Source organism: Apus apus, chromosome 13 (genome assembly GCF_020740795.1).
Source record: "Apus apus isolate bApuApu2 chromosome 13, bApuApu2.pri.cur, whole genome shotgun sequence".
Classification (NCBI taxonomy): Eukaryota; Metazoa; Chordata; class Aves; order Apodiformes; family Apodidae; genus Apus; species Apus apus.
Genome location: NC_067294.1, coordinates 10,777,106 through 10,790,968, shown reverse-complemented (window position 1 = coordinate 10,790,968; position 13,863 = coordinate 10,777,106). Strand labels below are relative to the sequence as shown.

Sequence of the window (13,863 nt, the reverse complement as noted above, 5' to 3'; positions counted from 1 at the left end):
AAATAGGGTATCTGACCACAAGCAGATGCTGTAGGTGTGCCAGTTTTTTAGCAAAATAGGTAGACCAGGCAAGGCTGAGCATGAACAGCACAACTACAGCACTGTCTGGAGAGGCCCATGTCTGCTGGTCTCAGACTGGCTGTGTTAAATGGGTCTGCACATGAATGTCCCTTTTGGACTGAATAGAAAAGACTGACAAATACTAAACCTCTGTGAGGACCCTGGTGGGAACCTGCTCTGGCTGGCCATATGGCCCTGCAAGTCTCCAAAACCAGGGTGATGCACACACTGAAAGTTTGTTTCATTACAGCTGGGAGTGCTGGAAGGACAGGAGCTGGGCAAGCAACTCGCACAGAGACACATACCCCGCACCAGCACAGCTGCACAGAGAAACCCTGGCTAGGAGGGCTCTGCAGACCTTGTGCAGCCTCCAGCTGTCCCTCCCAACAAGGGCTCGCCCTGGCTGTGCTTCATTCTCTGAAGATGAAAGTTGCACACTCACCCCAGGGAAAGTACGTCGGCTTTAAGGACAGGCTTCTCCTCCTGCAACCTGTATCAACCTTGAGGGCATGCTCAGATCGATCTGACACCCCCAAGGGGCAGACCTGCCCCTCTACCCGCCCCCCCCAGCCCCCACCCCCCGTGCACACAGCATGCACCCCCTCCCTCCTCTTTTGGCTGTGGGGGTTTATGGGGAGTGTGCTGTTAGCAGCTTTGCATCAAGCAGCAAGAAAATAAATAAATAAATACGATTGCACATGAGGGAAGGATTTTGCAGCTGGAAGCCCAAGAGAGAAGGTCTGAGATGGGGCTCCCGGCACAGTTCTGTACCGGCACATTTTGCCCAGGCCTCCAGGAGCAGCTTGGTGAACAGAGACCTGAAGCCACCCAGCTGGGCAGGACAGTCTGCAGCTAGGACATCACCTGCAAGTAAAAGGTGCACATTTTCCTCTGGTTTTGAATCAGTTTTTCCTGCAATTTCTTGTCTGAGCCTCCATCACTCCCTCCATCTCTGTCTCTTTCTCTGCTGAATGAGATTTTCAAAATCCAAGCTGCAGGAGCTGAGTGCACAGCCTGCCATTATGCTCATGTCCACAGCTACGGGAGAGGAACAGATGCTCTTCAAAGTTTTGGGGCTCAGGTGTTAAAACTCAGCTCCCAGGTGTGGCTCGTTGCACTAGCACGTGACTGCTTGCAAGAAAGAGAATTGCCAGGCTCAAGCCTTTCTCCCCTCTGAAGTCCAGGTGCTCCAGATTTGTTGGCAAAGGAGCAAATGAAGGCCACGTTACACCTGCACTGTGCAAAGTCAACCCTGTCCAGTCACGACACTGCACTGGGCAGCACAAACCCACACAGGGAAGGATCTGCCCTGTACTGATACTTCTCCTTGTTTGTGAGGGTCTGTGCTCCACATGCAGTACATGGAGACCTAGAGAGAAAAAGAGGTAGACAGAGAAGACACCAGAAAGAGAAACAAGCACAGAATAGACCAAAGCAGTCTTCCATGCTCCTTCTCTCTCAGCCTTGGTCAGATTCCAGTTTTGACTGGAGCCCCAGCTGACATGTGGACAGGCAGCTGTGGAGATGTCCTGCTGGTCTCCTGACCTGACTGTAAGGCAGTGGCCTTGCTGTGCTTCTTCCAATCCAGCTGCTGGAGACAGCCACATGATACTGACAACCCCTTCCCTTTTGAAAGTGCTTTCCAGGGATGCTGTGCCAGGGAAACCCCTCAGCATCTTTTGTGGTGATTTGGACATTCACCTCCTTCAGTTCACAGGGGTCCTGTAGCTTCTTCATATGCATTGACTCCTGCCAAGTGCCTCTCTTAGTGCTGGTTCTCCATCTGTGTCCTCCCATGCTTGAAGTGCTAGTAGAGCCTTTCCTGGTCCTCTGGTTATCCTTCATCAGCTTCTCCTTCAGGCGATGCATGATGGGCTATGGGTTGGGATGAAGACATTTGCCAAGGCAATCACTTCCCACAGCATCCCCAGGCTCAGAGAAGCAACACCATGCTCCCATGCAATCTCTTCAGAGCCCTCATGAGCTCAGGATGGTGAGGAAGAGAGATCAGCCCATTCAGCTCTCAACCATTCCTGGACACCCAGGGATCTCTGTGGGACAAGGAAATAAAGAAAAAAAAAAAAGGGGAAAAAAAGAGCATCAGTTAGCATGATAGAGGTTGGGGTAGAGCAGGGATTCAAATGCTGAAGCCAGGAGAGAGATTACACGTTTACCCAGGACTCGTTGGTCCTGCCTAGTGTACACCATGTCCACTGGCTCTCTCTCAGCCTTCAGGCACCCACCCCAGTTGCTGCTGAACAGCCTCTAAAAGGCACCTGTGGCTGAAGAAGCAGTCCTGTCTCCCCATGCTGAGTGGGCAGAGCTGGGCTCTGACTTTTCCTTGCCCATACATGGCACCATGTGCTGATGCTGCACCTCCTCGAGGTGGGGAGCTTCTGTCCCCAAGGTTTGCAGTGATGTTTCTACAGTGCTGTTCACTCCTGAGCTGTGTGGGTGGGATGTCTGACCAAGTCATTTGGTTGCATTTGGGTGCTTTAGTACCCAAGCCATGAATTTCCCACAGTAGCTACTTTATGCAAAGCTTCTTTGCAAGAAGTAATTTGAATAAACAGATGCATCTCTACATGTACACTTAGGTCATCTGCCCAGGAGACAAGAACACATTTCCTTCTGGTTTGAATATCTGTGAATCTACAAAAGAGAACAAACAGGGCTGTCTCTTGGTTGCAGAGATATCTGAATGACAGACACATTAGATGGAAAATGGGAAATTAATATTGAGATAGAGAAAGGAACAAGTGCTGGATATACCTGTGGTTTTATTTATTTGAAAGTGATATTTTAATAACTATATGTCAAAGATTATAGTCTGTGTGCAGTGGGGTGTGTGTGTGTGTGTGGAAGCAGTGTTTAAGAACAGAATGGAACTGAAAAAAAGGGGGGAAAAATTTCTGCTCTTTGGGAACACAATGCCTCTCTCAGAAGAATTCTGGGTATCCAAAATGAAGTTGTATTTCTTGTCCAAATCGAAGATGAAGTTCCAACATAAGAGAGATGATTTGCAACAGTGTTAGTTGCCAGCATCTCTTTAAAAGGACTATTCACACTCCATCTGCCCTGCAAATATGTCTGTCTCTCCTTTCCTTCTTTCCTTCCTTCCTTCAGAAACGCACAAAGCCCCAGCCTGTACCACCCTTTATTGCCAAGAAGATTTTTACTTTGCACAAAATAAGGAAGAAAAGTCTTTCACCTTTTGTGTTTTCTCCTCCTACCACAACCCCATGAACTGCAATTACTTCTGCTGGTATAGCCTGTGCAATGAAGCGTGGGCTGGGGCTGGCAATCATTAAACACCAAGCTAAGGAGAAACTAATTTGCTGTATCAGCTGGAATTAGATGATTTGGATATGTTAATTTTTACTGTTTTGTTTTGAACATGGGGCACTGTGGTCTATCAGAACCTAAAGATGTCACAACTGTAGCCCAGAAATCTTGCAGATCAGCTCTCCAGAAAACTCTCTGAGATTTCCCATGTGCAATTATAGCAGCTCCACAACTCCAGCAATGTCCACAGGCAACAACCCCGCAGTCATGCAGCACAGGATCAAGACTGACAGTTTAACCAGGGAACAAAGCTATACCCAAATATGAAGTAACAACGACAAAACCAGTGACTTTCTGCAATGCGGGATGCAAAGCATGCTGGAGTTTTTCCAGAACAAAACTGGAATCTCTCCGTGAAGCTTCTCTGTCCTTTTTCATCAGCTTGAAGCCAAAGGGCTGTTCTTTGACTATCCTATAGATGGAGCTTGTAAGCTTACAAGGAAACTTGTACCAAGCTGTGAAATCCTAGGGCAAAGCCACTGTAGTAGAGAGTTCATCTGGGAGGAGGAGGGAATTCTCTTAACAAATTGCACATCTGCATTCAGGAAACAGCCATGAAGAAGAGCAAGGTAATGTTTCTGACTCTGCATCCCTCAGCTACTGTGATTTAATGGCTTTCTTTCCTAACTGGAGCTTTGCTCCCTGCAGTGGTACTATGAACCATCCTCATCCCTCAGAGGCCAGTCCCTGAGGTCTTGACTTAGTTCCTCCTAGGAACCCAAAAGAAGTCAATGTGTCTTGATATCTTTATATTTTATGACATGAGTATTATTATAGTAACTTTCTGGTATGCCAAACCCAAGCCACACTGATTAGTTTTGATAGGAGACAGAAGTTCACTGTTCTCTTTCTGGCTGCCCCATTGGATGACATTCACAATCAAGCTCCAGTTTCTATGGCAATAATCACAGTTTTGTTTCAAGACTGGTAAACTTCGCCGCTCCCTGCGAGTGGACACATCAGCTGGGTTATTCACCAGTAGTGAGAACAAAATAGGTGGGAAAACTGGGGCCATGCTTGCCTGGCTCTCATGTCATCTCCATGAGGCCACCTCCCAGCTGACAGTTTGGCCAAGGAGGTGAATGTGAGCAAGGTACTTCCCAGCTGCTGTGGGTCACAAGTTCAGCCTGCACTGCTGAAATCCACTTCTGGAGCTCTGAGCAGTCACCAACCCCATGGCTCTACAGCTTGGATGTGGGAACCATCTCATGCACCCAGAGGATGAACATGGAGAATGGTTTTATTTCTCCTGTCAGATAAGCAGTGGAAAGAGAAAGACTACACTTCTCTGGTTTCTGAGGTTTTCCTGCTGCCTCTCACATCTGCCAGCATGTGGGAGGTTACTCTGGGGAGAGAGATGGGTAAAGCGTGGCCTCAGCTTTTTTTAGAAAAGGAAAGAAGGTGGGCAGGGCTTAGTTCCCTGGAACACTCATGGCTCTGTCCTGCTCTGTGGCACTTTCAGGCTACCTGGTGTTTCACATGGACCCTGTTTCAACTCACTGGCTTTAAAGCAGTTATGTCACACATGGCAGCATTTCACTGCTTGCAAACCGAGCTGCTCAGAGCAAACGTGTGCTGCTAAAAAAGAATGTCACTTATGAACAGCTAAGGGATTGGCCAGTTGCCAAAAGCAGGTGGGTGTAAATCAGCTTGTCTCCACTGGCTTTAATGGAGAAAGGCTGATGGACACTGATGCAATAGCTGCACCCTCTAACTTTCCAAAATCCAGGTCCCCCTTGCCAAAGCATCTTTAAACACCAAGGTTGTTTGAGAAGCCCTACAGCTTCAAGAAGAAATTTCCACTACTCCTCTCCTTCAGCATAAATCTGCAGTCTGAAGACACAGCAAAACAGAGAGAGGGGCAAGCACCATTGCTGAGACCCCACCCTAAAAGGCCACCAAACTTGGCAGGCACAATTTGTCCTTGGTGAAGCCAACACAGGGGGTTTGGAACTAGATGATGATCTAGGTCACTTCCAACCCAAACCATTCTATGATTCTGTATGTTGGTTGCCACTAAAATGCCTACAGCAACTGCTTGTGTCCTCTCTGAGGAGAAAAGCATAGTCAACATTCCCAGCCTTTCACTAGCTCTTAGCACCAGTTGCAAGGGCAGCTCCTCAACATGCCTTGTCTGCAGCTAGGACCACCGGTTCCTCCTGGTGTCCATCAAGACACAGGGGTACAACTGCCCTGCTCTCCAATCATCCCCAGCAAGACAAGCCAAATGGTCAGATTCTGGTCCAAGTGGCTCTCCTTCAACAGGTAACAGGACTAACCACTTTACACACTAGCATTGGTTTATTCTCTTTTCATTAATGACCTAATGACCTGGAGCTCTTCAAGACCCAAACTGTGCTGATTGTTCAGCTCATTTGTGTCAACACAATGCCAGTGAAATCCATGGAGTTCTCTCCATCATCACCACTGTGTCCCAGAGCAAACCCTGGCTTCCTTCTCAGTTACACTATGCTGGGACGTCCTAAGCCCAACTACTTTTGCTCTTGTTCTGATGTAAATCAGCAGTGACATTTTGAAACCAAGGGAGTCTGACTTTCCCTTACACTACCATTACAGTGCTGACGTCAGTGGAGCAACTTCAGATTTATGCTTCTGTCATTGAGAAAGGAATTAGAACTAACTGATTTACACCACTGTAGAACTGATGTGCAAGGGGAACTGGGTTTGCTGCACACAGTGCTGTCCAAGCACTGATGGAAGACAGGGCTAGCTACCCAAATAACGGCATAATCTGAACAATCCTTATTTATGGTCTCTGAATGTGTGCGTGCACGTAGGAAAGAGGTTTGGAAGATGGCAATTAAAATAAACAGCAGATCATTTCTCCTAAACATCTGCCTCGTAAAAGCAGAAAATCAGATGTTGCCCTGGAACGTGTGCTATTTGCTGTGCTGAGTAACACAGAGGGAGCACAGCTCGCCTGACCTCTTCCAACATTTCCTCTGCCCTGGGATCTGAATTCCTCAGGGTTCACAAGACAAGACATAATATTCAAAACAGAAGTTGGCTGAAGAAACCTTGCAGCCTCTGGTATTGACCAGTGCCTGTTCACCTGTGGGAAGCTTGGATTTGCTGACCAGACAAACACAACGAGAGGGATGGACCACCTGCATCCCACAAAGCAAGGGATGTGTGGAGACAGGCCACATGCATTCATCTTGCTCACTACACAGTCAGATGGGTATCACTAATTTACATGCCCTTATTTTGCTTCAGTACAGCCCTGGAAGAGGTGGAAGACTTAAAATGAAATCACTTTTGGTCGTTATTCATAATACATCCCAGGCTCAAGGGCAGCCATTCTGCAGGGCAAAGATCTAATGAGAAAGTAAAAATGACCTTTTCAATCAACAGCAATGAACTATTGCCCACACAGTCACAGTGGGACTGTGAAATGCCTCCGAAGGGACATTTCACAAGGGTCAAGGAAAGGATGAAGAGTGAAAAAATTCCCTCCCTGGCCCTCAGCTGCATATTGACAGTAGATTGTTTTAGTGGTTTGCTAAGTGGTTTTGTAAATCTTTGAAGACTTGCTTCACTTAATTTGAGACACATACACTGTGGAAATCTCTGTCTGAGCTACTTGTCCAGAAAAATGGGCTCTTCCAGGAGCCCAGTCCTCAGACTAATGTAGCTATCCACAAAGCAGCTGAGCAGCTCTTTCCCCAAGCGTCAGCTGGGTCAGGATGGAGTGAGGGCAGATCAAAATGGGGTTTCACTCTGTAGCCTTCCTGGACTCCGGGCAAAAGGACATTCTGTCAGCCTTGCATTGCACAGGCTCTACATCTAAATGGTACATGACAGGTTGCTGAAACATGATAAAATAGCCAGTTTCCAATGAGAGACTGAAGAGACAGGAAGAGAAAGAGGGGAGAACCTGTAAACAACCCATGCCAATCTCTACTAGGCTGTTTCAGCAACCTGTCATGTACCATTTGCCAAAAAATCTTCCTATAAACTTTAAATAGCATATGCTAAAAGTGCAGAGTGTAAAAAGAGTCCTCTAGGGTACAACATGAAACGAAGCATCAGTTGGTTCTTCACGGATCAAGGTAAAACAAGAACCAGTTAATGAGTGATAAGAAGCTGAGGTAAACATAAGGGCACAAGGAACCCCACAGTGTGCCAATCCCAGAGTTAGGCTACTTTATGACCAAGCTTACTTAAGGAAGGAAAAAATTATGTTTCAGCCCTTTTAGTTTGCTGCAACCCAAGCCTGTGCTTTAGGGCATCTCTGTACTTGGGCGTATGAAATTATGTTCTGAGTGACCCATGGTGACACTACTTGTTCTGCTGCAGGGCTCTGACACAGCAGCTTTTCTCCATAGAGTTCATCCATGACCCCTAGGCACCAGTCACAGCCTTGGGAATGCCTGGCAGTGCCTCTGAGCACTTCATAGTGCATCCATCAGCTCAGCAGTGGTATTTCTTTCCTGTAAATTTCCCCTGGACCAGTCTGTGCTTATTTTATATTCCTTTTCCATAAGATCTCCTACAGGACAGGGATCCAGCAGCCAATGCAACAAAGCCAAACTTTGATACAGCTTCCCAATTAGTGTCAGCCCTTAGCACATGTCCAGCCAGACACCAGTTTAACCGCACATCTCCACTTGTTGGTTGTGGTATCAAAGTCCTCTGAGGACCTTAAGTCCTCTTTGTCCTTTATTACCAGTTGAAGAACAGAAATCTCTTACCACTAGGGTATCATTCAAATCTGCCAGAGACTTGATGAAGACCATTGGCTCTTTAATTGATGCAGATGGCAGTCGCATCTCTAGACCCCAAATTTTCATTTACTTTACTGTCCTCATCAAAGTCTAGGTTTGAAGGACTTCTTTTTTTTCTGGGCATCCAAGTAACTCTGGAAAGTAGCCAGAATGTGAAACAGCTGCAAAGCAACAGGATTTTAAATGCTGTGTTATCTTATTTCTCTCTTGTTTGCTTGCCTAACATTTCTGAGGAGGCTGTTCATTTCTTGTTTATTTTTGGGGAAGTGAGAGGGACATGGTTTGTGTTGCTTTTTTTGATCATTGAACAGATTGAAGGTAGTTCCCAATAGGGCAACAATTGTCTTTGAAACTATTAAATAAAACTGTAAAATCCTGCAATCCTCCAGCAGGAGCTCTTGACTGCTGGAGAGCTGGGAGCATTGTGTAATGCTTTGCTCAGGTTTTATGTTTTTTGGCAAATACAGATTTTCCTCCCTGTGTTTTCCTGACAACAGCGCAACACGCCAGGACATGTCCTGCTCTTGTGCACTCAACCCTTTGCAGGTGATAGACTTCATTTAAATGGGATATTAACTGTCAGTGCAAGTGGGAGGACTATAGAAAGGGAAGATACTTTTGGAAGCCTAAATGGAAGAGGTTCACTCTGAAACATGAGCTACTGCATGTACACATGATGTAAGTGTAAAATACCCTGTATGCGGGACCTCACTATGCTCTCGAGGTACAGAAGATTGATTTCATGACTACACAAAACCCACATCCTTGTGATGCTCTGCAAACCTCAAATTATCACAGAGGTGGCCCTGCAGGCCAGATACTGCAGGAAATGCTTTTGTCTGGGTTTGTGACATACTGCCATCTTCTCTCCTTGGTATGATGCCAGCACAGTTTAGACTTGTCCTTAAACTGGGCTTGCACCCAGTCTCCTGTGCAGTTGTTTCAACTCATACAGACTTAAACCCAAACAAAATAAGTTACAATGAGCAAAACATCATCCATTTATGCTTTGCTGTGAGCTTCTGTGATGCTGCTGTGGTTCCTTCAAGAGGAAGCAAGAGACTGTGAGACACAGAGGCTGTTCTCCCTCCCTCCATCTCTCACGTGCAGCTCTGCCACTGCCTCTCTCGCAGGCACCATTCCCAGTGCGGACGATCTCTGATCCCAAGGGCATAAGTGGAATGGCCTCACATGTGGGAAATGGTCTACAACCTAGTCCCTTATCCTCAGGCAGCCTCCAAACCTCACGCCAGGGGCCAGTAAGCATGCAGGGAGGCTGAATGAGACATTTCATCCAGACTTATTCATTGCCATGCCCCACTGAGCTGCATTTGCCTGTTTGCACCAATGCAAAATTATTTCCCTTGTTTTCAAAATTGTGTGTTTTATCTGCTGACCTCAAAACAGTTATCTCTCCCTCCCAGGAGATAAAGGTTAGGATCTAAGCATGGTTGCTTAGAAAGCCAGAGCCACTAGTAATACAAGTCTGGTTTTCAAATCTCTAACCCTCAGCCAACTCTCTGTGCAGCTCTAACATCCCCCTGGTGAAGGTGTGAGTTAACACTACTGCTAGTTTATGACTAACATGACTAATGAGGTAACGTGGATACTAGTTTAGACTCAGAGACATTGCAGATGCCATTTCACCCACAAATAAAATTATTTATTCAAATCAATCCATTATTTTCCCTTAGAAGAACTTATTCTCCAAAATTGCCATCTTGGAATTTGGACATGGCAAAGAGGACAAGGGACAGGGCTGCAGCTGCCTATGAGAGGCGATTGTGGGAGAAATTCAGTTCTTGCAATTTCAAATCCCACCATCTTGTTACACAAATTCATATTTGGCAAAAGGATCCAGGCCATGGGACAGCTGCTCCTAAGTATTACTTTGGTGATGTATTTTTAAGCATCACCACTTGGGAGGGAAGGAGGAAGAAGCCATCAGTTTCTGTTCGGCTTCCATCCTCCTGGAGGAGGACAGCACCTGGAGATGTGGAAATATCTGAGGCTCTGCCCAGGACAGATTGGGTTCGTTCAGGAGCTCAGGCTGCCTTTTAGCCAGACTGTGGCAGGTGCTCAGAGCAAATGGGAAGCTTCTCTAATGAATGGGAATCAAAGCAGAAAGAGAAACTGGTGAAATACTAAGGCTGCAGCAAGGCAGGAAGTGCTATCTCTTCTCAGGAGTGGTTACAGGGCTCTTAAAGGTCAAGGTTTCTTTTTTAGAGGCTAAATTTTGACAACAATTGACTTGGTGAGGTATTGCTTCTGTCACTGGGAAGTAAGAGATGTGGTGATGCCCCCTGGGATGGTCAATGGTAGCTTGAAAACTTGACACTGGCATGAACATTAATGAACAGAAAGGAGCAGACAAAGAGAACAGGGGAAGACGAATGAGGAAGGAAAGAGAAAACAACAAAAAAAAGGTAAAAAAAGAAAAGCCACATTTTTTGAGGCTGACTTTGGGGACCCATACAGTTTGCAAGGGCTTGGGGAAAGGCAGTTGTGTAAGCATAAGTGATCCAGCACAAAGAAACCATCTGGAGAGTTCTTTCCCTCTGGTGACAGCAGCAACTCTGACTAACAGAGTACTTAAACAACACAAAGGCAGTATAAACAGCAAGGCCATCCCTATCACAGGTCACAGCCCCTTCTCCATAGCCATGCTGGGCAGTGACTGTCCTGAAGAACATGCATGGCTCTGGGGAGGGTGGAGGTGGCATTAACCCTCTCTAAGCTGGCATCCTCCCTAACCAGCACAGGGCACAGCATAAAGCAGCTCTCTCCCATGCTCGGGGCTCTCGGCTTGTTTTGTCCGCAGACAGAGTTTCTGACATCTGTTTCCTAAGACTAAAAAAGGCTGGAGCCTCCTGAGCAAGTGGCCTGCTCTCATCCAGCTCTCATCAGAAAGTGATGCTGAATTTGGCAAAGCCATGCATAACTGCAGAGCACACCACTGAAACAGGACCTGGGGCAGGCGGGTTCCCTCATCATGCTCTTTCCCACCTAAGAACAAGCAGAGAGTCTTATTTGAATAACTGGGCAGCATGTTATGCCCCTCAGACATTCTACCCTTAGACTTTCTGAACTGCCCACATGCATGGCTTCAGCATAGGGCATCTCTCAGCACTCCTTCCCAACTCCTCCTCACGGTACTTAATCTAATAAAGAACAAACCTATTTTTCACCTCTCTCAAGAGTAAGCCAAGAGCAAACACATTCATTTTATCCTGCATATGCTGAAGTCACACAAACAACTTCAAGGAGAGTCTAAGTGGCAATTATCTTCAACAATACGGTTATATCATCAGTGCTTGGAGTACACTGCTCTTGAGAAGTCCCACAGCTCTGTCATCCCATTAAATCAGTGGCAATTGTATTAGAAATACATAACTGTGTGGGCAGGGAGAGGGATGAAACCCTGGTCATCCTTCATTTCTATCACCTTGTGCAACAAATCTCCAGTAACTTTCTCAAAAGCAGCTCTGGAACTTTAGTCCTATTTTCAAAATTGTCTTGGGTAATCATTCACTTGTAGATGAGTAGATATTACTTTATAGAGTAAGTTTGATTCTTTTTCCCTTATCCTACTCACCCACATCAAAGGATGCGAAGGCACAGAAGTTTGTGCCAGGGCTGATAATTACTCACAGGGTTTACAGGACTAAAGCTGTGTGGAAAAAGCTCAGCCTCACACAGCCCAGTTCACACTATGCTGTGATTTCCTTCATCAAAGCGAAGCAAAGGCTGCCCCAGCAGCAGCTGGCACCCCGAGGTGCTGCATGGGGCTGATGGTATCATGGGTAGACACCACACAGCCTGGCAGCGTGCAGCAACCCAGTTCTGCAGCACCAACAGCATGAAGGCAACAACCAGGAATCCATGGGTGGAGTGGGCATTGCACCTGGGTAAATACAAACCCAGCAATTAGGCCTGTTTTCCCAGAGCCTGGCTTCAAGCTGGCAATTGCACAGCAGCCCTCAGGGGCTTTTCTGCTTTGCTCTCTGGCAAGCACCTTCTTCAGTGAGTGAGCAAATGGTTGGCATCTGCTGGGGAGATATAAAAAGACTTCCCTGTGAGGTGGAGCTCAGCTTGTTGATGATCTCATGGTTTCAGTCATGGTGAGCTGCTGCACTTGATGGATGCACACTTTCCTCCAGTGCCGCTGCCCTTGCCCTCCTTCATCAGCAGCTGCTTCTGTCTCCAGCTGAGGTTTCAGCCAGGAAGGCTGGGATTGCCTAATCCATCCCTTCCAGTGCAAATCTCAGTTGGACACAACACACCAGCAAGACCCATCCTCCCAGCCCACAGAAAGGGGGCTAGGAGTGAGACAACCCTTGCAGAAGTTAACCAAAAGAGAGGAAAAACCCAGCAAAACCTCTCCAGGAACACACAGAAATGGCAGGTGCAGAATGTTAAAGGGACACCAGGTCCTCATTTCAGTGATTTGTTTACTGTAATTTTCCTCTCTTTAGGAAGGGCCAAATCTTACCTCACAGCATCATGACCCTGCAGGAATCAGACGCTGTGCTGTGAAGTCCAGCTGAAACCTGAAACCCTGTTTAAAAATGGATGGTCCATCTGCAGGAATGACAGCCCTGGTATTTACGAGGGGTTCAAGTAACCCTCTGATGGTCTGATATGGAAGGTCTTTCAAGTTTACTATATTTTAAATCAGTTGGATAATTATGACAACACTGAAATCTGCAGGTCTCCAACCTCTTATTGGACAGTAACCAGCAGCTACATAACGTTGTCTGATCCCTCTACATTTGAACCTGTCATACAACAACAGCAAGAGGACAGAGCAGCATTGAAGATCACAGGAGTTTCCAACAGTGTGATGAAATGGCCAATAAAGAACCGATGATGTGCAATGAAAGAGTAGTTCCTGTGGCACTGGAATCCATCCTTTAGGAGTCTGTGTGGAAATCATAACTTTTTCTCGAGCTTTTCATAAATTACTGGAAGTCAAATGTTAAGAACTTCCACGCGAAGAAGACAAAAAGTGGGGTGGTTGAGATGTACCCATATATTCTGCTCTATTATTCTCTCCTCAAAAGCTGGTCCAGCCAGCCCTTTAATCTCTCAGCAGCTCACCTCTAAATTGCTGCTATTATTAACAACTAAGTGCGTGTTATTTGAATGGCCACACTTTGTAGGAGCTGTGGATGGGGATGCCTGCCGTGAGCTTCATGGCACCAGCAGGGGGTGAGTGGTGCAGGCAGGGCCCCGGCTTGTCTCAGCTGTCCCCTTGCACAGAGAGCTCAGAAGGAAGGATCAAAACAGAATAACTGTGAGCAAAGTGGCAAAATCAAGGGGACACAGGCATAGGAAAGGGGTGTCCCAAACTCTTCTGTCCAGGGAAGAGGTGAGCACATCACCCTGCACAGGGCAAACACAGCATGAAAAACTTTGGTGTGACTTCTGAGCATAATATATCCATCTCTATGTTTACATGATAGCAAGGAATCCTCCAGAAATGTACAAGCTGACCTAACAGGTCTAGTCTCTATTAGTCATTTGCTTGTAACAACCAACTCCTGTCTAAAATCACTGGTGATTTCCTTAGGGAAAGCCATAGCTTGGACCTGGCTTTGTTGATGCTATAATATAGCATGTGTGCAGAAGAGTACCATCAGCATCCTCTGACTGCTCTGAATGAACACATCAGTACCAAAGGCATCACTAGCATTCTCTGACTTCTCAG

At 46.5% G+C, this 13,863-nt stretch overlaps 1 protein-coding gene across 1 annotated transcript in view; it reads right to left on the bottom strand.

The window, feature by feature from the left end:
* Window positions 1-642: 642 nt before the first annotated feature.
* Window positions 643-13,863, bottom strand: part of ADRB2 (adrenoceptor beta 2) — a 29,742-nt gene continuing 16,521 nt past the window's right edge. The window contains exon 2 of the mRNA XM_051631120.1: window positions 643-2,111. Coding sequence (XP_051487080.1) covers window positions 2,077-2,111 — 35 coding nt within the window. The 3' untranslated portion in view covers window positions 643-2,076. The remainder of the gene's footprint in view (window positions 2,112-13,863) is intronic.